The 26,255-nt window shown below is 42.7% G+C and overlaps 1 protein-coding gene across 3 annotated transcripts in view; it reads right to left on the bottom strand.

Moving 5' to 3' along the window:
- The window catches only part of ITPK1 (inositol-tetrakisphosphate 1-kinase), a 158,245-nt gene extending 144,852 nt beyond the window's left edge, over window positions 1-13,393 (bottom strand). For all 3 annotated transcript variants that reach the window (XM_051620286.1, XM_051620287.1, XM_051620285.1), the window contains exons 1-2: window positions 13,261-13,393; window positions 12,720-12,920 (exon numbers count right to left, since the gene is read on the bottom strand). In XM_051620286.1, coding sequence (XP_051476246.1) covers window positions 12,720-12,814 — 95 coding nt within the window. In that variant the 5' untranslated portion in view covers window positions 12,815-12,920; window positions 13,261-13,393. The remainder of the gene's footprint in view (window positions 1-12,719; window positions 12,921-13,260) is intronic.
- Between the last annotated feature and the right edge of the window lie 12,862 nt (window positions 13,394-26,255).

Raw genomic sequence — 26,255 nt, forward strand, 5'->3', positions numbered from 1 at the left:
GGGACTACGATTTAGAAATAAGCAAAAGAATTTGACCCCCATCTTACCTGTCTACAGAACAACAGATCTAGAGACCTTCATCTCACACATCAGAAAACAGCTCTGGCTCAGAAGAAAACTCCTATAAAGCTGCCTTAGAATAAATGACTTTGTTTCCAAATTCTTTAACCAAGCTACAAACCAAGCATTTTAATTAAGGTCTCCTAATTGCAGCTAGTGTAATTTGGGGGAGGGGGCTGGGAGGAAACATGCTTTTTCACAGTCCAGTGATGCCAAAAACTGACAAAGAAAGAAAAGTAACTTTAAAAATAAACTTTAGCTGTGGTAAATGCTCTACCCATGTTCTGTGGTTTTAGAAACATGTTTTCCTGTTTGAAGAAAGGTCTCCTGCCTGGTTCTGCAGAGCTTTTTCACAATGGCAAATGAGAAACTAGGAAAAATGGAAGGCTGTGGAAGTCCACATACAAACAGCCACAGACGTCAGACTGAAGGTCCAACCTACCCTGCCTCCAGTGTGGCTGTTCCTTCTGTTCCATAGCCAAAGACACAAAGAAACATCCCAAAATAATGTTTTTCTTCAGTGATCTTTTGCAATCAGAGCTACACTGTTTCACTACCACCCCGACAATACTACAGAAAAACCTGCCAAAAAGGAAAGTGATTAAACATTTCATTTTAATAGATTATTCAAGACAAATGAGAGATCAAATCACAGCACATAAATATTGGGTGAACCCCCACCCAAACAATACCTATTGTGAGCCAAAATGCAGCACTATACTGATCAGGAAACTGCTCAACACAGCAGCACAAAACAAGAAAAAAAATTTACTAGAAAAGCTGGTGGTCGGCACAGTACCCATGGAAGTGCCAGTCTGCTGCAACCATGATTCTGCACTATGCACCTGAGTTTATTTTACTTAGAGAAAAAAAAGACAAAACTCCCCAACGTCCCTATGCCTTTCTCATTCAATCATCTCTGGCTCCTTCCAGCATCATTTTGGGATCCAAATGTCAGATTCCTGCTTGACTCAAAGGAGCACTTGTATCCCACCAGTGTCTTAGAAACATTCACAATTGAAACACAACAGCTGACCAGCATCAGCCACATAGTCTTCTCTACTCTCCAGGGCCTTCTCAGGGAGACACGAGCTTATATGTTAAAACATCCACGTGGTTTGATTACAATACCCAGAACCAGCAATAACCTGTCACATGGATACTTTAAGGAAAAGATAGCCAAGAGAGGCTTTAAATTACATTTAGACCAGAGAATAGTAAGGTCCACTATTTTACTGCAAAAAAAGCAAGTTCTGACCCACAAGAAAGCTCCACTTTTAGGCACAATGCTACCTGAAAGCAGGCAATCCATCACTAGTAAGCAACAAAAGTGATGAAGATCAATGCTCCACAGGGTACATCAAGAGTAAGCTATGATCACATCACACTGACAAAGAAATCAGAAGGGAAACTAGTTAGACAGTTCCTGGAACAAAGTTATCCCCAAACAAAAGCAATTTAAACTTGGGGATGTCTGACCAAAGATTTTTCACTCTACTGAATTGTGAATAAAACAACATTCAAAGCACAAATTCTCCCAGATGCTACGAATTGAGGGTCCATAATAACAGCAGAAAGAAAACAAAAATGGAGCTTCAACCCTCTACCTAGCAACAAGCCTGTACTTTATATTCGTCAAAGAGTGCTAAAATTTTGGTTCTATAAAGGCCAGGAAAAAGGTCAAAAAAACCCCACTTGCTTCAAAATTCACTCCAGCCTGGATAGAGTCACTGAACTTTGATCTTTTAATTGAGACAGAAGGAAAGGCTACACCAAAATGTTAAGCCTCAAAGTCAAAATGTAACCCCACCCAGCAGTTGTCCACCTGCAAACAGATCTCTCTTCCTCCTATACGCCAGCTCCCACTCGCAATCCATGCAAACAGGAGCAGCTAAAGATATAGCACAAACCATTCTGTCTCCATAGATTATATCAGCTTTAAAAGGGGACAGTTTTGGAAAATAAATCTATTGAATTACAAAAGTTGCTGCTCGATGTTATCATCACATCACATACACAACACATGATGTCCCAATCCAACGTGACAGCAACAACACCTCTCCCCTCCTCTTATGCTCTCCCCTTTTCTGCTAGATACAGGGTGCAGGTCAGCAACCACAAGTACTTTTTTTTTTCCCCTCCCACCATCAGCCTTTCATCAAAAGAGCAGACTTGCTTAGTTTCTGTTTCTCTTTCCTCCCTCACATACACTTAGACACACTTCTACAAGAGTTTGCTTTTGAGTGCCTGAGAACTACCAGACTGACAGCTCCACTGCATTAAGCTCCCTCTTTGTCGGCAAAACAAGAGCAGCACCACAGGCAACCTCAGAACAAGCTCCTTCCACCCTCCTCTTCCCACCCCTCCGACTGCCAAGCGTATCTGAATGCTGAGCTTCGCACACAGCTCTATCATACCAGAGGGCCTTGTAAAGAGTCTCTGATAACGTGGTTTACCCAGACTATCTCACAGGACACTGATGTTAAATCCACATGTGATGGAAATGTCATGAGTCAACACATTATCAGCATGCACCTGTGCCAGACAGCACAGCAACTCTAAAACCATGAGGCTGCTCTGAGAGCCTGCAAGCCAGTGCTCAAAGACTGACTGGCAAAGAAAATCTATTTTAAATAACAGTGTGAAAGAACAATGAGTTAAAGCAACACTGACTGAAAGCCAACAGAAAGACCAGAAAAATTCAACGCTCTCAGTATCAAGCAAGAGACAGGTGCAGATTTTATTTTAAAATTAATTGTACATTTGGCATAAATGCTGCAGACAGCGCTTCTGTTACTATTGCAGTATTAATACTGTACTTCACTTTTGAAGAGTGCTCCCCTGCTATGTTATGACTTAACCCGGTCATGCAGCAAATTCCAGAAACCCCTCCATCACTGTTCACTCTAAGTCCCAGAATAGCATGCACTACACGAAGTTAGAAGATGGCTCCTAAACTGTACACTGCTTTTAGTTCTTCCTCTCCCCTCTTTGGCAAGTTTTTTTTATTTTCAGCAGGAAAATCTTTTATCTTCTGGGAAGAACTTTTGACTTCTAAATTTCTTAAAACATCTTGACTAAAGTGATTTAATTAATTGGTCAAGATCCAGTATGTTTTAGTAAATTTAACACATATACATAGACTTAAAAATAAGCAATGCCTCTTCCTTCACGGAGGAAAAAACAAAAACAAACACCAACAAAACCAAAAAAAACATCAAACAAACAACAAACACAAGCAACTTTTGTATTTGCCCATTTTTTACTCACAGCAAAGCTATACAATAGCCAACATGTACTGATAGCCTTCCCACGTTCCTGTGATATCAGGAATAAAAACAAGTTTAAAAATGCATTAAAGATCTATGTGGAGCATATCCATCTCCATCTGTGGCTATTCAATACAGTACCATGGACATAACCTCTGTCACCAGAGCCTGCACTGAGAGGAGGCAAAAGGGTCTGCCAAGGGGAAGGTGAGGACATTTACTGTGTGCCTCATGCTTTCTCTGAGCATCTGTCACAACCCTCATTCACGTCCTGGATGGCTGGCCTATTTGGCTGGCTTCACGCTCTTCAGCTGGCCTGTCAACCCCATGCTGCCCTCTCGCTTGCCACATGGCAGCAAGAAGAGCCCATACTGGCTGCACCAGTACCAGAGTGCAGTGGCAGCCAGCAGAGAGGGCTCAATCCTCAGCCTGGAAAATCTCTGAACTGAGTTTTTGTAATACAAAGGAATAGCACTTTCCTCAACAAAGAAGCATCTACACACAGCTGTATGACATGCAAATATAGCTAAAGATCAACAGTTCTCAGCATTTACATTCATCTCTGTGGTTGTTTTTTTAATTACAAGGAAATAACCTAAGATCCTCATTGAACCACACATGATTAAGGAATAACACACCCAATCAGGTTTAAGTGGTCACCACTGGACTCGCTAAAACAGTATATTGCTGAAACAGGCAGTGTTTCATGGCCCACCAATACAAGCAGTAACACCATCCTTGTAGTGAAACTAGGCTGACAGCTAAGGAATAAGCCTAGTCATCATACCAGTTCTTGTAACCATGACAGTCATTTCAGGGTGGCAGGGAGAAAGGACTGCTGTGCCTGCCGATGGGACAGGCGTGGTCCATCACAAGTGGACCTTCATGATGCAGTTTCCTTCCAACACCATTAACCACCCCAGACATCACTTGTTCTATCAGCTATTAACCAGCTGTCCCGACACGCAGATAAGTTTATCAAGGTTAGGCAGTGAGAGTCATTAGTAAGCACTACAACATGCTGTGCCAAAGGCCTTATTTCCACGTACTTATTCATACCTAACATTGGGGGGCAAGTCACAGAAAGTAGAAAAAGTAACCAGCACTTTAATAAACACAATTTCAGAAAAGGACCTGTTGCTTTTGGCTAAAGCACTCAATTCAAATCAGGTCTCTTCAAGCACCAATTTTTAGATCATCAGCACTCTTCAAGGGGGACAGACTCCCTAAACATGCACACACACTTGTGGTGTAGTCCGACAGGACAAACATGGGCCTTCAGAACAAAGGCCAGGAGCATCCCAGCTTCACAGCTCATGCTTTAGTAGTTTTTCTTTTGCTATAGGCATGCCTCATACAAGTTTTTTTCCTCCTTTGCCAGTGGCACCATGAAGAACTCAGTTTTACAAGGCAACACCTCAGGACCTGGACTGAACATGTAGATCTGATGCACTACAGAGGGAAAGGATCAAAGATGGGTTGTTGACAAGGAGGAAGAAAAGCCTGTGAGTAATGTGATGAAGAGTGAAAATAAGTCTGCTTTTTTGAAGATGAAGGTCTGACTTCAAATACTTCCAAGCAAGTAAGCATGACTCAGCAGCATGTGACAAGACAAAACAAGACGTTATAAATCTTCACTAACTAGCATTTGAGAGGAGAAACTGAACCTGCTTTGAATCTCTGGGTCTGGCTCTGCCAATTACATCCCTAATGTGCCATTAGATCTAGAAACATGACTTTCTCCACTCTACAGGTCAGACCCTTGGGAGCCCATAGAGCAACCTCAACGACACACATCCTCCTGCCCACACAGGCAGCAGCCCAGCTGTGGGAAAGAGCATGCTTCTGCTTTGTTTCCCAGTTCACAGGAATCATTAGAGAGCATTTGCACAAGTGAAAATCATGCCCCAGCCAAGAAAGCCCAAGCACTACAGTTGGGAGGGAAGAGAATTACAACTAGGGACATTTTACCTGGAACTAAAGGACAATGCCCTTCAATGAAACTCAGTTATTTTGAAACCCATTCTTAAAAGTACGTGGCTGTCCTCCAAATAGGATTTCTCTCTCCAGGGAGCGAGAATACTAACTAGCATTAGTGGAGTATTTGGACAGTATGGAAGTATCAGCAGTTTCCTCCTTGATCATATAAAGGGCATAACTCTTCCTAAGAAAAGTTAAATTCCATCAATGCAAAACAAACTATTGTTTCAGGGACTGAACAGTGAACTCAACAATGAGAAAAAGAAGATAACCAGACAGAAGAGGGTTTGTTCCACAGCACTATGGCACAGGTGTGCCCAGAACAGGTGCTTATTTTATCTATTATCCCTTCAGCGTTTCACATGCTCTGCTTCCTTGTTTCCTTGGAACATGTTCAAGAATGTCACCTCACCAAAAAATGTGAACTGTTGAGATGAATAGCACATTATCCAGTATCATGAGATACCCCGTCAGTCAGTGCTTCCCAGGTGCAATACACATTTAGGCAGAGTAAATACTTTCCTTCATCTCCAACACCGCTCTCAGGTTGAACTTAAATATTCCAGAAAGCTGCACACATTCAGACTTCCAAAGTCATGACTCCTGAATTAGTAAAGGGACTTCAAACTACTTACTATACTCAAAGAACTGTTTCTCAGGCACCTTCTGCACTATTATGGATTGGACCAAACCAGGGACAGCAATGACTTCACCCTGAAATGGGACCACGGGCCCATGTCATTCTCTGCATGTTTGTCCAAATCTGTCTTAGAAGTCTCAAGCAATGAATTTTGCTGCCTACCTAGACAACCACAGTATCTTTTCCACTTACCCATCACCCCTCCTTCTGGGTACAACTGATGCCTGCTACTTTTTGTTCTACCTAGACTGGAACTGAGCAATACACTGGGTTTGGGGCAGTTTTTCTGTTGTGTTTTCTTTTCCCCCCTACAACAGCTTTTTACAGTGTCTGAAGATCCAGACTCCTCTTTATGTTAAATAACACAATGCAACACATTGTATTTTCAAGACCTCTGATCCTTCTCATTGCTCTCTCTTCTTCCCAGCTGCTCTGCCTTTCCCTGAAATGCTGTGCCCCAAACCAAAGGCAGTAGGTGAGGCTACTGCAGCAGCAGCCTTATCAGAGGCACTACTTCATCTGCCTTGCAGGCTGTGTTCCAACTTATGTACCCCAGAATGACATTTGCTTTTTTTTTTTTTTTTTTTGGCAACACTGTCAATTTGTATTCAGCCTGTGATGTGCAAAAGAATGCAGGCATTTCTCTGAAGAGCTGCCACCTGACCAAGCTTATTACTGTTCCTTGCTGCACATCAGTTCAAACAGGTTATGGTAAAGGGATGTACCATAAGGGAATGCAAACTTCCTGAACCTAAGGTAAACGATTGCTAGATCACAAAACAGAGTTGCTGTAACAGTGATTGTTACACTCACTTCTGTTGCCATGTGGCTGCGCTCCGTGTTCCCATGAAATGGTTCCACAAGCATAACGCCATCGGGTTTTTGTGAGCACTCTCAATAAGTGCTCTCAGAGATTAAGAAAATGAACACATAACCAGTTCTTCTGGGATACAAAGTCTTCTCTACAGACTACTGCAGGAAGGAGCAGGAACCCAGAAATACAGTGAACTTTTCCTCCATGAAATACACCTTTTTTTTTTTGCTGCTACCTTCAACACTTTTTCATGGCTTAGTATAATTTCTACCATTAGGCTAGTTATGAGTTTTTGTTAGAGTTGATGTCAAAGCAACTTACCCACCCATGTGGCCCCTGTTACTTCTCATGATATAGTGTTTCACAGTAATACAAGCAACAATGGGAGCTATTGATCAACACACATACATTTTTATGGCTTTTAAAGCTGTAAAAGCTAACTGGCACAAGCCAAGCATTTAACAAAAGTAGTATTTAGGGTTTTTTGTGGGGAATTGGGGTTAAAGAAAATCCCCTGAGTTCTTCCTGAAAAAAATATGCACTATCCTCCATGGCCTACTATATAAAGAAACAGATTAATTTAATACCTTCGAATCAGCATTATTCTTAAATCTATCTTAAAACTCATGTTTAGGTTCTTGTGCACAGGCCATGACTCAGGAAAGATCACAAAGTTTAGAAGAAAAAAGGAGAGCCATACAGATCTACAGCACTGACAACAGTACTAAACTAGCTTCTTATATGTGCTAAAAGAAGGCTTATCTATTAATCACAGAAATTAAATGGGCAGAATTTGAAGAATCAATTTAGTTTAAAAGAAAGAAAAAAGCAAGGAAGTTTGTGTCACATACAGATTTAAAGTAGGCATACTGATATTTTGGTAGGAAAAAATCACTGGTTGCTATGTTCAGCAGATTGATCTGGTACCAGCACAAAAATAGCTTCATCCTAAGTCAATTAAAAAACCAACACAAAACAAAAAACCACCAACAAAAAACCCCAAACAACCCACAGTGATCTGTCATACTCAAATAGTTTTCAGTACAGGTAACATGTGGTCTAACAAGACCCACATAACCAAAGAAAAGCACATCCCCTTGCATAAAAACAAAACCAAGAACTGCATAACTGATGCAGATAGCAACTGAGGAACATGGTCTGGTTTCAGAACAGTCTTCAGTAGTGGGTAGCACCTGGGAATCCAAACCAGAGCAAGAACCCTTAGCTTCCTCTGTGCCAGTGAATACTACCAGCTTGTCATGGATCATCTCCCAAAGACAGAAGATCACAATTGGCTTTGGGCTTTACTAGAAGGCATTCTTGATTGCCTCACTTCCATTTCTTCTTCTGCAGGCAGAATTTGGTTTTCTCAGAATTTCTGTAATTTCCTAAGAACTTTTGCCTCCCAGATCCTCACCCCGTTTTTATGAAAAAAACAAAGCACAATAAAACCTGACCATAAATAATCTGGACATTAAGAGGCACAGCACAGTTCTTCTGTCCATCGAATTGCAGGTTTTATCACCACACAGATTACATCTTCAGGCAACTGTTCCACTCCTTTGCTATTCATTTTCTAAACGCTATAAAGAGACAATTCTGACTCATTATGTATATAGCTACACAGAAAAGCTACCACATTACCACACAAACTTAGGAGTTGCACATGTGAATGCTTTTGCCCAAAATAACTGAGAAGTAGCTGATCATTCAGAATGGGTAACTTTGAACTGTCTCCTGTTGGATGAAGCATATTCCACTTCACCTCATATCACTGTAACTTACGTTGCCATAATCTTACTGCCTCACATCCCCATGGCTCCCAGAAGACATGATACTAGCAGATGACACACAGAACCACCACCAAGGAAATGGAGGCTTTTATAGAGCACAGAGCCATTTGTTAATGGCAGCACCTCACTAATCTGAATTAGTGCCAAACACACACAACTCATTTTCTGGACCAATACATGCATTTTTCTGTACTACAACCACCCCCTTGGCATGAACAGAAGTCTTTTTATTTTTAAAGTCCAAAAAGACCTGGCAGTGTATCTATGTATATTTTACAAGAGGATAATACGGGTACCCCTAGAGTCTTTACCACTGCCTAAAATTCACACCACAGCTCTGTCACCTTAGTAATGGAATGGGACATCTCCTTTTCACTAACCTTGTATTAGTGCTCACACATCTACACAGTAACTGTTACAAGGTCAATGTGATGAGTGGGGAACTGACTGGATTGAGAGTCTTTGCCAGCGGCACAGCCATTGAAGCCAGCTTGGGACACATGATGAGACCAAGCAGCTAGAAGAAGGAAGAACTGTTCCTCTCACCAATGGCAAGGACACACGACAATGTCATAACTACACATAGAACCCTACATTCTCAGTTGGGAGTACCTAGAAATTTTGTCTTACATTTTAGCAGGCTAGATACTCCACATTGTGCCAACTACCTAAAGCTGTGAGACTGTGCCATCACTTTGGTGGAGCTGAACATAATGACTTACAGGAAAGTCTACTTGAGATGCACTAATCAGATGTGTACATGCTGAAGTCCTGTAAGAGGCCCAAGTCAGGGAACTGCAGCTGCAGCATACGCCAGCACGCAGATAATAAGAGTTCCATGCAAACATGGTGACCTAGCAGCTTCACTCAAAAGCACAGGACAACTTGGCAGTAGCAGCTTCTCAAATTGCCTTCTGAGTAATAAATTCACTGAGCAGATAAGATTGTACCAAATGCCCTGGTCCATGCAGAAGAGCCCAATATCACTTCACAACTCAAAGAGGAATGCCCTCTCATCAGCAAGGCTCAGACAGAGTCTCTTCTCCCCACTGAAACCATACAGATGCACAGAATGGAACATAAAAGTTTTATTCCACCAAAACCTTATGTAGAAAGGAGTTGCTGGGCAGAACTGAAAACCACTGTAGGAAGCAGAGACCAGAACTGAGGACACACTTCATCCCAAAGCAGTGATCCTACCACAGTGCTACAGACATAGCATGGAGGATGGTTACCCTGGCACTAGGGAGGGAGTTCAAGTTTGTCTCTGTTCACAGTGGCAGGTTGAGCCAGAGGATCAGAGCAAGCCTAGCCAATCTTCAGGTTCAGGAAGCACCAGCTGCAGGCTTGAAACTGGGCTTCCCACTTGCCAGGCAAGGACTCTATCGACCAGGTCAACAGCTCTCAAGGTGCTATGCAGGGACCACTGTTGCTCTGCAACAGGCCTGTGAAACCACACTGCCTTTTTGCTGCATACCACACCACCCAAAAGCCTCAAAGAGATGTAGAAGCATTAAGGGCTGCAGTGGGATATAACTCAACAATTTGGGAACCGCTGGTTTGGATTAGAAATGTGGAGTTAAGGTATAGCTACAGGCCCTGTAACAATATTTTAGCTGAGAAGTGCTGCTGGAGACAAAAACTGGAAACATTCTTAAGAAAGCAGTTCAGCACTCAGACTACCTTCTCAGAGGATGGTTCAAACAGATTTTGAAATGTCTGTCCACTATCCCTTTAGGACACCACTGCTTTGCAGGAGAAGTGGCTACACTGGCAGACTGCTAAGAAATTAAGATTTTCCTCATCATAACAATTCCCCTGATTTAAAACCAGTATGCTGCAGGAATTCACTAGGAGGATTCTCTTACCTTCCTGGACTATATAACTGCTTTGTTGCAAACCCCTACAAACAAAACTGAACTTTGTAGTCATCCAGAGAGTATATCCCTAGGCAACAGGCAAATAAATTCCAAGTAACAGTCACCATAAAGTACATAGGGTAGACAGACAGACACACAATCCACTCTTAAGGCATGAATCACTGTACAGGAATGAGTTACGTTTGCCTGATTTCCTATCATACACAATATTTCTAGAAAGATGTATGTGGAACTTCACACCACTTCTTCTACAGCAACAAAAGCTTACAAACACATCAGTCATAAAGTAGATATTACGTACAAAATACTCGAAATCTTTGCCTAAATGAATGCAGCCTCTCACTGATGTCAATGGATGCTACTCAGAAGAAAACCAGAGCATCCAAGACATCAGTGTTCCAGTGACTGTACTGATCTTTAAGCCAAATGTCTAACTCTGCTGCTACAGAAAGGCTAGTATTAAATACTTTTAAAAATAACAAAGCATGACTGAACAGACCTATCTATCCAATGTCTGTAAATGCTATACAAAATGAGATTAGATTGTACAGAACAAGATAGCCTAATTTCCATCAAGAATTAGTAAAGTATAGCAAGAGAGACACTTGAGGGTCAATTTTAACAGCACCGCAAGGACCTAAAACTATTAATAAATTTGTACAGTACACAAAGATATTGTAGGTCCATGTTATGTAACACAAGTGTAAGGAATTTCTGAAGTAGAGAAAAAATAACCAAATAACCTAGTCAAAAGGAGAAACAAGGACAGTGGAGGGCAGAAAGTCAGTTTTTGAGATTCCTAAACATAAGAATATACAGCACGTAATACCACAAATAAATGACAAAATACTACAAAAAGCTTGCTATGTATTTTCCGAAATTCCAGTTAGTTTCCAGGCATGAAAAACAGCCTATACCAACCTCAAGGCCCTAAAAATTACATTTTTCTTACACTTATTAGATGTTAAAGTACATTTTTGAGCATCACAAGAACTAACTGAAAATCTCGTAGGTAAGGTCAAAGCTTAGCATTATTCATCCAGAAGTATTCTCTTTGGAGAATCATATGAAATTAAGGTGACATTAAATCAGAATTTGTGGCCTTTACTATACTCCAAAAAACTCTGATAAGTTTTCCTGAAGTTTGACAGAGAGGATGTAGAATGTCAAGAACACAAGCTGATGTAAAAGCTTCTGTCACTTTCTCAAAATAGTTTTCTGTTTCTTCTGCCTCCTTCATCTTCACAGAAAGGAGCAAGTGTTGCCAGCAGAAATTTCACAGGGATCAATGTTTTTAGCATGACACGCTTTAATAAAGGGCATTTGAAGTCTCATAAAATACTTTCTGCAAAGGCTGAACAGACTTCACGGAACCCAAAATATGGGTTACTTAGGATATTTTCAATTACCAACAATAATTTAATATACTTGCTATAAATTTAAATAAAACTAGTAAGAAAAAGCTGTTGTTCAATATCAAGGGCTGTAATACATGAGTCACAAGACCTTGGACCCATATGGAGTTTACATTTCCAATTAAATAATAAAATTGTGTAATACACTGCATATATTATCCTCTATGCTATTCAGATAAAGTCTAATTGCAGCTTATCAAGCTAACCTTTACCTCTAGGAATGTAGAAAATACATGGGATTATGTTTCCTTCAGACACCCCACTCACGTCTCAAGTGAATACAAGGGCTTCATATACCCTCGTTTTATAAGGTTTTGCACAACACGAAGGAAAGTTATTCCCACTCCTTTGGTCCTTCCTAATAACAACTCGGCTTCAGATCCCAATCTTAGCAATGTCCGTCGAGGGCCCAACTGAGAGTTTCTCACCAGGAATGCTGGACACTGCTCGGGAAGCAGCAGCCAGAAACTCACCCAGGCACTGAACCAGGGCTGTGCCGGTCCCCGCACACACACGCGCACACACACACGCGCACACACACACACGCGCACACACGCGCACACACACGCGCACACCGCGGGAGCCCCGGCGCACCCCCGGCCGCGCCGCCGCAGCCCAGGTGAGCGGGAGGCAGGAGACCGCGGCCACGGCCCCGCGGGCAGCCAGCCGGGCGGGCACCGGCCGGCCCTGCCTCCCCTCGCTCCTGGCGGGCAGAGCCGGCTGAGAGGAATCACCCGCCGAGCACAAAACGTCCGAGGGCCGGCGCAGGCCCCGGCGGAGCCCGGAGCAGCCCGACCCCGGCCCCATCCCGGGGCCACCGCCCGCCCACCGGCCTCGGCGCTCCCCGCGGCGCGGGCCGCCTCCTTACCGGCACAGCTCGGCGAAGGCCTGGAAGTTCAGCTTCCTGATCTTCTTCTCGCTCAGCCAGTAGCCCACCCGCTTCCCTTTAAGGAAGGTCTGCATGCTGCCGACCCGCAGAGGCGGCGGCCGCCCCGCCAGGAGGGGGATCAGCCCGGCGCGGCGGGGACTGCCCGGCTACCGCTCGCACTCGCAGCCTGCGAAGCAACGGCTTTAAGAAGAGAAGAGAAAGGAAAATCAGTCGCTTCCCCGCGGGGGACGCCGGCTCTACCCCCGCCTGCGCCGCTGAGCCGAGCCCGGGACAGCCTCGGCCGCCGGCGGCGAGCGGCGTGCAGCCCCGGCAGGCCCTTCCGCGCCGGCAGGCAGCTCGCCCAGGCGGGCAGAGAAGGCACCTCTGCCGGCTGGGGAGCCGCTCCGCCCGCCAGCACGGCTGCGGGCAGCACGGCTGGGGCAGCCCGGCAGGCACGCCGCTGCCGGCCGCCCATCGGCGCCCATCGGCACCCGCCGCCACCCCCGCCGCCCTCTCCCGGGCCGCCCCCGCCCGCACGGACCCCGCCGCCGGCTCGCCTCCGTGCCCGCCCGCTGCCGCCGCTGCTGCGCGGAGCTGCTGCAGCCGCTCAGCTCCCCATTTGCCCGCTACTTGCAGCCGCCTCCACTTCCTCCTCCTCCGGCTCGTCCCCTCCCCGCTGCCAGCCCTCGGCACGGGGGCGGGCGAGCGACCGGAGGACACACCCGCCGCGCCGGCCCCCGGGCACGGCGCCAGCCCTCCCGCCCGCGGCCAGCAGGGGGCGGCCGTGCCCGCGCGGCGCCTTAAAGAGACAGTGCTCGGCGCGGGCCCGGGCGGCTCAGGGCAGAGCCCCCTGCCCCGCGCCCGGGCTGGGGCCGCTGTTTGCGCTGTTTCGCCGCTCTCCCCGGCGGCTCTGCCGCTGCAGCCTGGCGCCGGCAAGGCGGGGGCATCCTCTGGCCCCTCCGGGGCGGAGGGCCCAGGGCCCGCCCGCCGACGGGAGCCGAGTCGTCCCCCCGTGCGGGGTCCCGCGCCGCCCCGCTGCCTTGCCCGGGAAGCGGCTGCCTGGAGCAGGGTAGAGAAGCGGGCTGGGCTGGCTGCACTCGGGGAAGTCCTGTGCCCGGAATTGTATTTAAACGTTTCCAGGCGACAGCGAGTGACAACCCCTGGGCTCCCCCCTGGGCGCCGCGAGGGGAAACGCCGGGGCCCGGCGGGCGGGGCAGGGTCGTGCCGCCCGCGGGCACAGCCCTCCCGAGCGGGCTCCCCGCGCTGCGCTCGGCCGGCTCTGCTCCCGAAGGTGGAACAGCTCACACCGCTATTAGAGCTACTAAACATGGTTATTCGGTATAAAGCTGTACATCTTTCACATAAAAATAATTCCAGTAAACACGAGTTTTCACTGTAAAACAAACTATCTTCCTTCTTTCAGTATTGGGTAAGTATCTGCAAGGCTTTAACAGGAGTTTGGGTAACAGCTATTTCTTATTTACCTTTTATTTTTTTTCTCAGGAGGCAGGCCATCTCCCCCATGAGCTGGCATTCTGATTTTTTGGGCTGTGCATTCCTAAATACCAAGGCAGCTGTTTCGTGCTTCATTTCAGAGGGAGAACGTTTCGGTCTGAATTACTGTGGTATCTCGCAGCACGAGTATCATTTTCTCATCTTTGTTTCTCCTCTTCGTCTGAAACGAGTATCATCTAGCCTGAATGTTGGTCTCCTCGGGAATGGAAAGCCCAGCTTTTATCGTAATTGTGCATTTCACAGGGTGGTTGGCAGTACCTGTAATGGTGAACTGTGATGCAGATAATGCTGCTATGATGGTGCTTTCTGTGAACCCGGCTTGAAACCCTGTAGAGTTGAAACTGCTCGGCGAGCTCTGCTGACTCACAGTGCCTCAACAAATGGGGTTGAATAACTTCAGCAGAGATTGGGAAAAGTCGTAGAAGCATCCATTGAAAGGAAAGAAGGGGGAAAGTCAGGAAAGCCTTAAGAAATGTGAATGGGGTCATTGTCCTGAGGGAGTAGGTAGAGACCATTTTAAATTCCTGTCGTTATTTACTTTAACAGTGAAGTCATCCTAAACCAAGAGCATATTAGAAAGTAGGTGAGGAGTGGAATCACCTGAAAACAGCTCATACCAATGCTTTTTTGAAAATCTAAGAACTTTTTCTCCATCTGTTGTGACTTTGAGGGATAGGTATGTCTGGTTTTCTCCATCTTAAATCATTTGCCACTGATATGTTATATATGCTACAACATTTTTCACAGCACTTTCTACCTTAATCATTCACACAATTTGCACAGTTCATTAATTAATGTAATTAGAATTAGTAAATGTATTTTGATAGCATGACTCCTGCTCTGCAGAATGTTTTGCTGTTATTTGAACGTTTCAGGGAGGTGTGGTGACTTCAGAAAAATCTGTAGCTCAAAAAGGACCAAATAGAAGACTTTGTCAAACACCATCAAAATTAAGTAAGAATCCCAAACCAAACTGATTTGTGTTTCCTATTTTGAACTGTTTCATTTGGCTAATATCAGTGCTTTATTTCAGCTATCATTTTGCTGGACTTATTGCAGACTTTATTAAAATTTGCATCAGTATATTAAACTCAAAGTTTATGTTTGTGTCAGAATGCATTAAAACAAGATATTATTGAAGCCATTTTCCTAAATTATTTATTTCTGATTTTTTTTTTTCTTTAAGAAATGTCACAGTTTCAGAGCAATGTAAATCAGTCTGCAGAGGCAGAGAGATTTATGAACTTCTTTCCAGATACAGGAGAGCAGGTTTTTAGAGGTGTTGAACATTCTTGGCTCCCGTGGAAATGAAGCACAGGAGCTACAAAGAAAGAATGTGCTTTGCTCCAATATAGACAAACTTCAGTGACATGGATGAGAGACCAGATTCAATCTTAAGAAGGAGAAAGCTGGTAAATTCCTTCATTTTAAACTGCCTTTTTAATCTTAACACTTGAACAATTTCAGATGTGGGAAATATATTACATTTGGTGCACAAGTGTACTGCACTTTACTGCACAAGGTTGCTAAATAACTTACAATCCTCTATTTACATCGCAGAGCCAGTTCGGGCAATGCCAAACCTGTGACCACATGAAGCCCCAGGGTAATGTTTACCCAACTCCTGAGCAGGAGCAAGTTGACTATTCCTGTGACTTTCTGTGGCCCAGTGCTGGAAGCTGCAACTCATGAGCTGCTTTATGCTAATTAAAGGGGTGAGGGTCGATTAAGATCTTAAGCCCTTTGGCAATCAGAACTATCTTCATCTTAGCTTCAGCTACAGGTCAAAGCAGGTTTCCCTTGTTTAGCTGGAACTTCTCACACCTTGTCTTCTAACCCTTTCAACAAATACAGGGGCTGAGACAAGGCTGGACACCTGCAATGTGGCACAATTCCATGGGAGTTCATTTTGGAATAAGATGAGGCATCTCCATTCACTTCATTAGTTATCAAAGATTATTAATCAATTTTATCAGCACCTGGCAAAATTAATGATAGGATCTCTTGCAAGGAGTGGAAAGAAGAAGATGAAGTGATTTCCACTGCTTGCAGGTTAAGCATTTTACACTTTATTTTTAATGTTTGTTATTATGGGACAGGTGGTACTCTGCTGAGCCTTCCGTATCAGGACAGCCTTCCCGTTTCTCCAGTCAGTACAACCGCCAAGTCGGATCACGTGCTAGCACAGCACTGCTGGAATGAGGCTGTAGGTGGAGGGAGCATGGAAAAGCCCTGCACATGCTGCACTGCAGCTTCCTCTTGGCTTTGAAAGGCTCCAAGAGTCTTGGTGCTGCACAGCATCTGGCACTGGTCATCACCAGTGAGGCTGCTAAAAAGAAATACATGAGAAGGCTGGTGGGCTATTATTTCCTCAGGTCTCTGCTATATCTACAACAGATTAATTACTGCAAGATTCATAAAAATCCAGCTATTATTTCTTTTCAGAGTAGTCCCCTACAAGATGCATGTGAGTGAAGCCAAGCTTCTCCAGTTTATGGTGAGTTTTTTCCCCAACTACTGACAAAACACATAATCTCAGCTAGTGTCAGGAAACTTTCCCGAATGTACTCTGGAAGAGCAGCTTTTAAATTATAAACCAGTGAAAGTTAGTACTTGGAGATGAAAGCTCATTTCTGACTTTTGTGTTCAAAATCACAAAGGCTGACTAGTCAAGACACAGACTTCTGCCAGCTTCTGTCAGGTTCCTGTAGTGACTCCTGGGAGGAAGGCCCCACTCGTGGCTGATCCAGCCCAGCTCCATTTCTCTGAATGACCATAGAGAGACTGCACAGGAGAACTGGCCTCCCTAGCTGGAAATCAAACTATCATTTTCCAGTCAATCAGGTGTTGCTGTTTAGAAGCAGTATCTCCAAATCCTGCCACTTGTTCTCACCTTCTGCCATGCTCTCCTTTAGAACAGCCCAAGTGGTCATGTGGCTGTGCGTGAACGTGATCAGGGAGCCAGGAACTAAGCTAGACTAAAACTCAGAAAATTGACAACAGTATTTTAACCTTAATCCAAACCAGTTCCCCAGTCTGGATCCCCATCCTTCCTACCTGTTTATAGTGGCAAAAGGGAGAAGGCAGGGAGGAGGCTGAAAGAAGGAGGCCAGGTAGAGAAAGCACCAAGCTGTCTCTTGGTGGCTATCCCATTTTACAGCAGTGGCAGAGGATGGTGAGAGCACGGAATTCACCATGTGACTACTCCCCTACTCACCTAACAACCTATGCCGTTTATACTGCAGAACTTTCATTTTATAAAGAAAAGGATTGTCAAGAGCTGGCTGAGACTCCCTGGTATTGCTGTAACCTTCTAGAGAGCAGAGGGAACTTGGCCAGAAGGGCTCAAAACACTTCCATGAGAGGGTACCAGTGGTGCCTGGCAGATTACCAGATCTGGCCAATGCAGTGCTGTCCAGGTATTCCTGAGCTAACTCACCAGCCCTGGTGCAGCACTGCTTAGCTTGCCACCTGTGACACTGGTAACACAGCAAGCTCTTATGTTCCAGTCACAAAAACAGGATAACTATGGGGCTTTTTGCAACTGCAAGGAAACTGCCATTATGAGAAGGTAAGTCTTACTTTATGTACAGCTCAAAAGATTGGCTATAGCAGAGCTCTGATAAGCATACATGTTGCAGGAAAGTAAGAAAGGGTCTGGCTACCAAGTGTGCTTGCTTGGCTTGTAGCACTTTGGATGCAGATTCTGTATGAGCTCATAAGCCAAGGAAAGCATATCAACAGTGAAAAAAGAATTTAAAACCACAAAAAAACCACATGTGGCCAAGATGCAAAACATGAAGAAGTCCTGTGGAAGTATAATTATCTCAGAAGGAGTAGCTTTTTTTAACCTGAATTATGTTTATTAGTCATAACCCAAGTGTGGATAAAGACTGTGCTCCTATACATTGCTGTAGCTTTCTTGCCTTCTATTATGGGAATAAGCTACACAGAAATTATGCGCATTCAAACTCTTTCCTTACAGACATATGGAGAGATGTGCTGACCCAATTGGTTAACACAGTTAAAATTATTCAAACTATGTGTCCAATTAAGTCCTGAACGACTGTTCTCTGAAGCATTTGGGTGACCGGACAGTGCATTAGGTTTGGACTGAGGTCTGCACTCTTTATAGTTTCATGCTAACAAATTTACTCCAGTTATAGTTCGTTGGTTTTTTTCAGTCAGGTAGTTTTAAGTACCTATGACAATTCTGGGAACTTGCTTCCAGCAAAAGCTATCTTTCCACAAAAAAGATCAAGCACACATATTTTGCATTGCTAGAATTTGTAATTTTTTAAAACAATGTAACTAGTTTTAAAATTATGAATGTAAATAAGACTGACATGGACATATAACTTATAAATAAGGTGACACACACGTATGTGAGTTCTACCACTATTATCCTATATTTTTTTGGCTTACATCAGTCTTTGCTTCATGTGTTAAGAACACATTGTTCCAGATTACCTAAATCACACATCCTCATCCCAGTGGTCCTCCACTCCCACAAGTTGTTTGTGGCTACAGTTGAACTTTTTAAAATGCTAAAACTGAGAAAACAGGAAAGATAAAAAGTCTGATGTGGCCAGCAGTGCCACACTATCACTTACACTTTCTTCTCATGCTTCCAAAGGTTGAGGACCCTTTTCCTGTTTTGTTTAAGTGCTTCCTTAGAGTTCACTAAAAGTTCACAGGCCACAAGTCTCAGAAAACCATTGTGCTTTCTGATTCTGCATGGCCACATCAGGAGACGCTGGCTTGTTCGCTGTCTGAGAAGGGCAGCAATTTTCATCTTCTCAGAAGCTACCACAGTGTGTAGACTTACAAAGTGCACAAAGAACAGATGCAGAAAAGCATTTCCAAGGCCTGTAACAACTAGCTCACTAACTGTAGCATATTAAAGAACAAAACACAAATTCATCTGATAGCATCTCCAGCACATGAGCATGTTGTAGGACAGACATCATTTTCACCCAAGACCCACTCACAGAGTGAACCCATGCTTCATCAGCAAAGTTTAGAAATACTAAGCAGAAGGGGCTTCCCCTGGGCTGCCAAGAGCTCTTTAGGACATGTCACAGCTATCCTGAGGATAATGGGAGATGATATAGAGACACAGGAGGGAAGGCCCTGCTACAAGTTAGGTGCTGTTCCTTTTGTGCTTGCAAACCTTCCATACTTAAGAATCAGTGGTGCACTGACTTGACGCCTCCTTACTACTGTACTGGAAGCAGGAACAGTACTTGTCTTGCTCCACCAGTTATTACCATCCTTGGCTTTTTCCCACTCAGTGTGCGCTTCAAAACATTACACAATCTAAATACTCAGTGACCAAAATAAACTTTTTTCTTCTAGCTAAAATACAAATATCATATCCAAAGATTTAACTATGCACACACATCTCCTCTATATTACCAACATTCTCTGTCCCGTAACACCCCCTTTCCACCTCTTACTACATGCAGGCCTTCTGAAGGAAGAAGGTCATGTAGCGAAGAATTGGAAATTCAGGAGACAAGTTACACAAAACAGGAAATAATCAGCTGTAGTCTAAAAAGGAAAAACAAACCAAAACAAAAACCAAAACAAACAAAACCCTCACAAACAAACAAAACACCAAACAAAAAAACAAACAACAAAACCACTGGAATAATCAACTGAGCCCACAATTTGCTTACAGCTCTGAGCTTTGACTATATGCTCAGACTTGTTAAGTAAGATATATAGCTCATTTTAAGATCACAAACTTTCAGACATTTTAAATTGCCTAGATTCTGTAAGACACTCGAAGTTGCATGGATGATAAATTCTATTAATACTTGTTTGTTGTACCACCCTGCTATTAAACTTATCATCTCATATACTCAGCGCCTATCCGTCTGTAAATCTCGGAAACATCAGAATGTGGGACATATTATAATGCCATAGCATCATTATGGAGCTGCCTGGACAGGTAGTGCTTCCCTGTAATTTTCTGGCAGCTCAAGGGACGCTTCCCCAGACAGGATCACTGCAAATATTCCTAGTGGTTCTGCTGCAGCTCTGAACAGGCCACTTCTGTGCCTCAAGTTAACAGACCTCATACACAAGAGCAGCCTTTAGGGTTGAACATAAAATGCATATGCTGCCCTTTGTGATTTTCCCTTCTCTCAGAACTTCCTGAGGAAAACAAAAAAAAAGGAAAAAAAAGGATTGTTAGTGGCTGAACCAATACAGACTGCTTGCCTTGTGCCTCTATTTTCTGGTGTGACCTCTGAAGAAAGCTTCTTGCATAGAGGGTAAGTTTGTAATAGCCCAAGCCTATGAACATTCTCACTGTTGGATAAGGAGTAAGTTCAAACTGCACCTTTTCCCTCTATGTGGATACAATTTCCACTACCTGACTGCCAACTGTCCCAACACATATAGGAGTTATTATATCCTTCTATATTTTTTTTTAATTATGCAATAAATTCAGGTACATACAAACTCCCGTATTTTATTTATTTATTTGGGAAACAAATCAGATGGGGAGCAGGTGGGAAGAATGCCCTGCTTTAACCCTCAGCACTTTATGTAGTGGTTATTTCTGCACCATTTGCACCAAACCTGTGAAGCAAGATTCTTGTTCAGTATGGAAGCCTGAGAGCAGAAAACAGAGGAGAGAAACACCCTAAAACAGAGGAAAGAACTCATGCCACCATTTAGGCATAGGAGGCCTCAGGACATGGAAAGGAGCTGTCATAAAACTGTTTTCAACCACTAGGCAAAGAAGAGGCCTTGTGGCAAATAGTACCAGATATGGTACCGAGGCAAATAAGCTTTCTGAAGAACACAGCTGCCTTGTGTTCACATTCAATGTTCTAGCTGAAGTCTGCCTTGTGTTCTCATTTGGTATTGTCAGATCAATAATGGGTTTGTATAGCTTCAAAGCTATACTCCTGAAAAAAAACAATTCTGTTGGGCACAATTTTCCCTAATAGCACAATAATCCTAATAATAGAAATTCATAAAAGCATATGCCTTTTATGTCATAGGGCTTATTTAAATTATCCTAGCTCACTGGGTAACACAGCTTCCTGCTCCACAGTCCTGCTATGCAATGCTGGATTCCTGATAAACAGGAAATTTTGGTACAGGCAAGTGTGTTGCCTGTCCAAAAAGTCAGAATAACTTTAAAGTCTTTCCTGGCTGTTCCACAGCCTCCACTAAATGCTCTCCTTATTTTCACATGCGAAGTGCAAAGCACAGCAAGACTTCTAACACAAAGTAAATATTCCTCAGAAACCTCAATCCTTGTCATCATGCCTCAACCGTTTTTTAAATCTCAAAAACACATATGCTGGCTGGGGTCATTTTAGAGCTACTTGGACTAAAATGCTCTATCTGGAAATCGGTTTCATGAAACAGAGAAGCAGAAGCCTAGATGTCTTGAGGGGGAAATTGATAGTGGCTTCAGGTGAAATTTTGGCTACTCTACAATAAAACAAGAAGCTCCCAGAGCAACTGAGCACAATTTGTAGGACCACTTCTGAAGATGATGAAGCCTGGATCAGGGTGGGAGAGCATGAGATAAAATAGGCACGTGGGTGCTGTCAAAGGATCTCACCTACTAAATTTTGAGAGAACTCAAAGCTGAATTTTTCTTTGTTTATAATCTCCAGTTGCTCTATTAATAACAATAGCCCAAAAGGACTGGTTTATCATCACTCCGTTGCTCTCCAACTGCTGGGGAAAGTAGAGCTTACAGGTGTCAGAGACTTTTCTACTGTGACAAAAGTATCATGTTGCTGGCTAACATTTGTGCTTTGGGGGTCATACTTGTGCACATTTCCAGAGAAGTGGTATCTATGCTTATGTTCTTAGTGTGGCTGTTCTCACCCACCAGCCCAGTGCTGGATGACCAAGTCTCTAAGCGCTTTCACTGTGTGAAACAACTCCAGAAAAACAGCAGGCTGCCTGATTTTACATTCATCTTCCACCTCTACAATGGTTATCAAGCTAAAGATTTTCCACTGCTTGGGAGGTTGTTTTGCCAGAACACTTATCAGTAGCACTCTGAAAATATGCAAGAACATGAGAATTATACTGTCTGGCTAGTGAAGAAGAGTTAAGTGACAGAATAGAAGATGAAAAAACTTGGAATTGTAACCTCTCCTTCAACACCCAGATTACAATTTTAGTTTGTATCGCAATCCATCGATACAACATCATTAATACACTGAATTTGCTGGTGAAACACTTCAGCTGGTGACAGATACCCAGAACACTATTAACATATTGCAAACAAGCTCTGCACTATTTAGAGACATCATTTTGCAGGGGAGGTACTGTAAGTCCTATTATACAAAGCATTGTAGAAACACACATTCAGTGGGACATTAATTGAGGGTAGATACTTTTTCATGTGGAGAAGGTGTTGGTTTGGATGCTCTTCAACTCGTTATAGTCTCATACCAGTATATTTCTTTACCTTCTAAGTACCTTTATATTGTCATTATTATGTTTACATGCTGCTAGTGAAAGGCAAACAGAACATATATTTGTGTTGAAAAGTGGACATACTGCCTCTGTAAGAACACCAACAAATGCGGTACTAAGTGTGCTAAGATGGATACATTTAAATATCTGCCTGGAACTTTATGATGGAGCATGATGTAGGCATTACTGCCTGAGATTTCATTTTGAATACATATGAGCAGCAGCTTACAAACTCTGTGTAGTAAGGAACAAACATGTATTACCTTTTGTTTAAAAGATTTGCTTAATGTGATTAATACTGCTTTTGTTAAATGAAATGCAAACACTCACTATTAAATTAATGAAATTCTCCCTTTGAGAGTAACCATCAACTGCTGGTAACATCTCCATTCATGGCCTGAGCCATTCTGGGTCTCTGCACTGATTTCTGGTACAGGCCTCTAGCATGGGTTTCAGAAAAAGTAAAATTCAGGTAAAGGAGGACTAGGTGAGTACTTAGAAGCTTCACAGCTACAGTGAATTGAATTTTATCTTCTACTAAAGACCGTAACAACAGGAACCCTCCATACAGAAGAGGATGAAGATTTACTTCCAGTTAATGAAATTTATGTATCTATATATAACCCCTCCACCACCAGATGCTGGGCTGACAGGTCTCAGTGTGCACTTGAGCAAAGAGGTGCTCTGCAGGTCTGAAGCTATGATTCACCTTCAGGTACTGATTAGTGGGTAGAACAGTTCTGAAAATAAAACCACATAACAAACCAGTGCACAAAATCTTCAAGTAGTAAAATGCTATGAAGTGGCTTAATGCCATGTCATTGAAGTGTTCTGGAGAATGAGAAATAATAAAGCTTTTAAGAACTGAATGGATTTAAGTGATGGAAAAAGGAAGATACTGATACTTCTGTAGGAAAGTGGGAGTTCTGGTTTTTTATAATGTATGCAAGCATTTCTGTGACTAAGAACCTATCAACCCTCACATTACATGTAAGGATGTCTTACATGTGGGCCTCCTGCAGTACATTTTAGAAGTTGGTAAATAGGTGCTAATTCCTAAGCTCTAACAGGACACAGGGAAGAGGTTCCCAAAAGAAGACAGACACGCACGTACTTCTTCCTCTTTTTTTTTTTTTTTTTTTTTTTTAATAAAAGCTTAGATTCAGCAAATCTCAAACAATACCCTCTCTACCACCCCCAAACTTCCATCTCAATCTATGCAAAAAAGCTGAGATGCTTTGAATGTGGGAAAAAGCCTAATCTGAACTGTGTTCTTTTAGTGTTTGTTGAATAAAAGAAAGTTATGCCTCAGGAAAGTCTAAATACAGATATTTCCTGCTGCACAGAGTTCACAGTCTAAGCAAGATAGGCACAGCCTGGGAACTGGGAATGTCACAAGACACAATAACTAAATCTTTTCAAAGTCATTCTACAGTGTTACTGCCTTGCTTCACAAAAGCATCATGGAAGAAAAGATAATTAGTGAAAATTAAAAAAAAAAAAGTGTCATCACAGCCTCCTCTCATGGGGATGGAGCTGTCACTCCCTCAGGTGGTCAGATGTTTCTCTTGGAATATGTATATGGAGGGAAGGAGGGACTGTGAGTATCTGTAATGAGCGACCTTCAGAGAAGTTTTTTTACTATTTTTTTTTTCTGCTGACGGTTGAAAAGTAACTCACTCAGGCCAGCTGACTGAAGCCAGCATTTTCAGCCTATAGACCCCACTGTGAAATTGTTTTTCTTTTTAACATGGGCGACTTTTCAGAACTAACATGTTGGTAGCAGCAAACTCAGCAGGGAAATTCAAGAACTGTTCCTTTCTGGCACTAAAAGTCGATTTAAGCTGAAACCACATAAAAGCAGATTTCTTAGAAATTTAGTAGCAGCTTTGGAAATTATTTTTTGTTGTATATTATTTTTTGTTGTATATTATTTGTGGAGATTTAGTTAAAATCAATAAGCTGTAATGAATAATGCTTTTGCTGAAATGCAGTTTATAACTGAAAACTGCTTTGTCCAAAATTATGCAAGATACTTCTCTTTTATTCTAGATTAGTCAGTGGTAGGTCATATTGCTAGAGCTGTGAGATCAACACCTGCATTCCTTCTGCATAATTTGTATTTGTCCTTTGTTTAAATCGTCAGAGAGAAATATCCAGTCACCAACAATCTCTGCTGGTATTCTTTTAGTATGTTTGTCAGTTCTTGTTAAACTTTGAAACCACTTTGTTATTGGCTGAAAACAGAGGGTAAAAGCAAAGATTTTATCTCCTTCCTGCCAGGATTATTTTGACCACAGACATCATAGACATCAAGCTTATATTCAGTGGTAACTAACAATCAAGGAGCATCACTGTAATGAAATCTAAAAGTTCAGTCTAAAATGTCAAGGCCTTCTTCATAAAATAATCAGTTCCTTAGGGTCACTCTGACAAAGGGCATGTGTTTACTGTGGATGTTTTGGAGAATGAAATAGCCAGTTGTAAATATTTGTAAATATCCAAAAGTTTGTAGGGAAGATGGTAAATATTTCTAGAACCAAGAATAAAGTATGGCTGGTATTCAGAGAACCTGGATAACATGATTGCCTGAAGCTACACTCAGATGTGGCTCCTGCTAAGAAACAAATGCTACAGCAGAATTGCAGGAAGAGAGAATTAAAGAACAAGGTAATTTAATGTCCCAACATTTCAAAGTATAAGAAGCAAATGGAGAAAGAGGAACATATCAACGTGGATCACATGCAGCTCACTGAATACTTCTGTTTCATATGGTCAATGTAGCCAAAACAAGTAAACATAGTATTCCAATTCAAAAGAAGAAATAAAATATAAAAATGCCAAAATATAGAAAAGTGCCTTGCATGCTCCCAAAGTACTGAATTTGCTATCCTCCTAAGAAAACAGATGTTTCCAACATCCAACAATCCAACAGTTCTAAGAATGACAACAATAAAGGAGAGTAACCATCCAAGAAAAGAAGGGAATCAGAAGACTGTAGCCCTACTTTTAGAAGAAACAAAAGTTGTAAAATACAAAATAAGGATTAATAAAACATTAAATAAATCATAGGAAACTGAAGCCAAGGGAAACTAGTGTTTCTGACTAACAACTAATGATAAGAAACTGATCAAAACAAGTGCGTATACTACAGGATACTAGGAAATTCACTGCAACTACATGTAATGAACAAAATGGATACAAGATGCAGAAAACAGTGGACATTCATTCACTCACTGATAAAAATTCACTTCAGACTTATAAATATTTTTCTGAGAAAAAAAAAAAAAACAAAACCAAAACAAACCCCAAAACAACAAAACCTAAACTAAATGCATTCTCTTTTACCAGTATACCTTCTGTTTTTTGGGTGGTGTTACTTAAGAGTCACTGAAAAAAACCTTTATAACCACAGTACTAAATCTTCTTGAAACACAAGGAATCATAAAATCATTTAGGTTGGAAAAGACCTTTAAGTCTTTTAAGTCCAACCATTAACCTAGCACTGCCAAGTCCACCAGCAAACCACGTCCCTAAGCACCACACCTACACATCTTT

The sequence above is a fragment of the Apus apus genome, chromosome 5 (assembly GCF_020740795.1).
Source record: "Apus apus isolate bApuApu2 chromosome 5, bApuApu2.pri.cur, whole genome shotgun sequence".
Lineage (NCBI taxonomy): Eukaryota > Metazoa > Chordata > Aves > Apodiformes > Apodidae > Apus > Apus apus.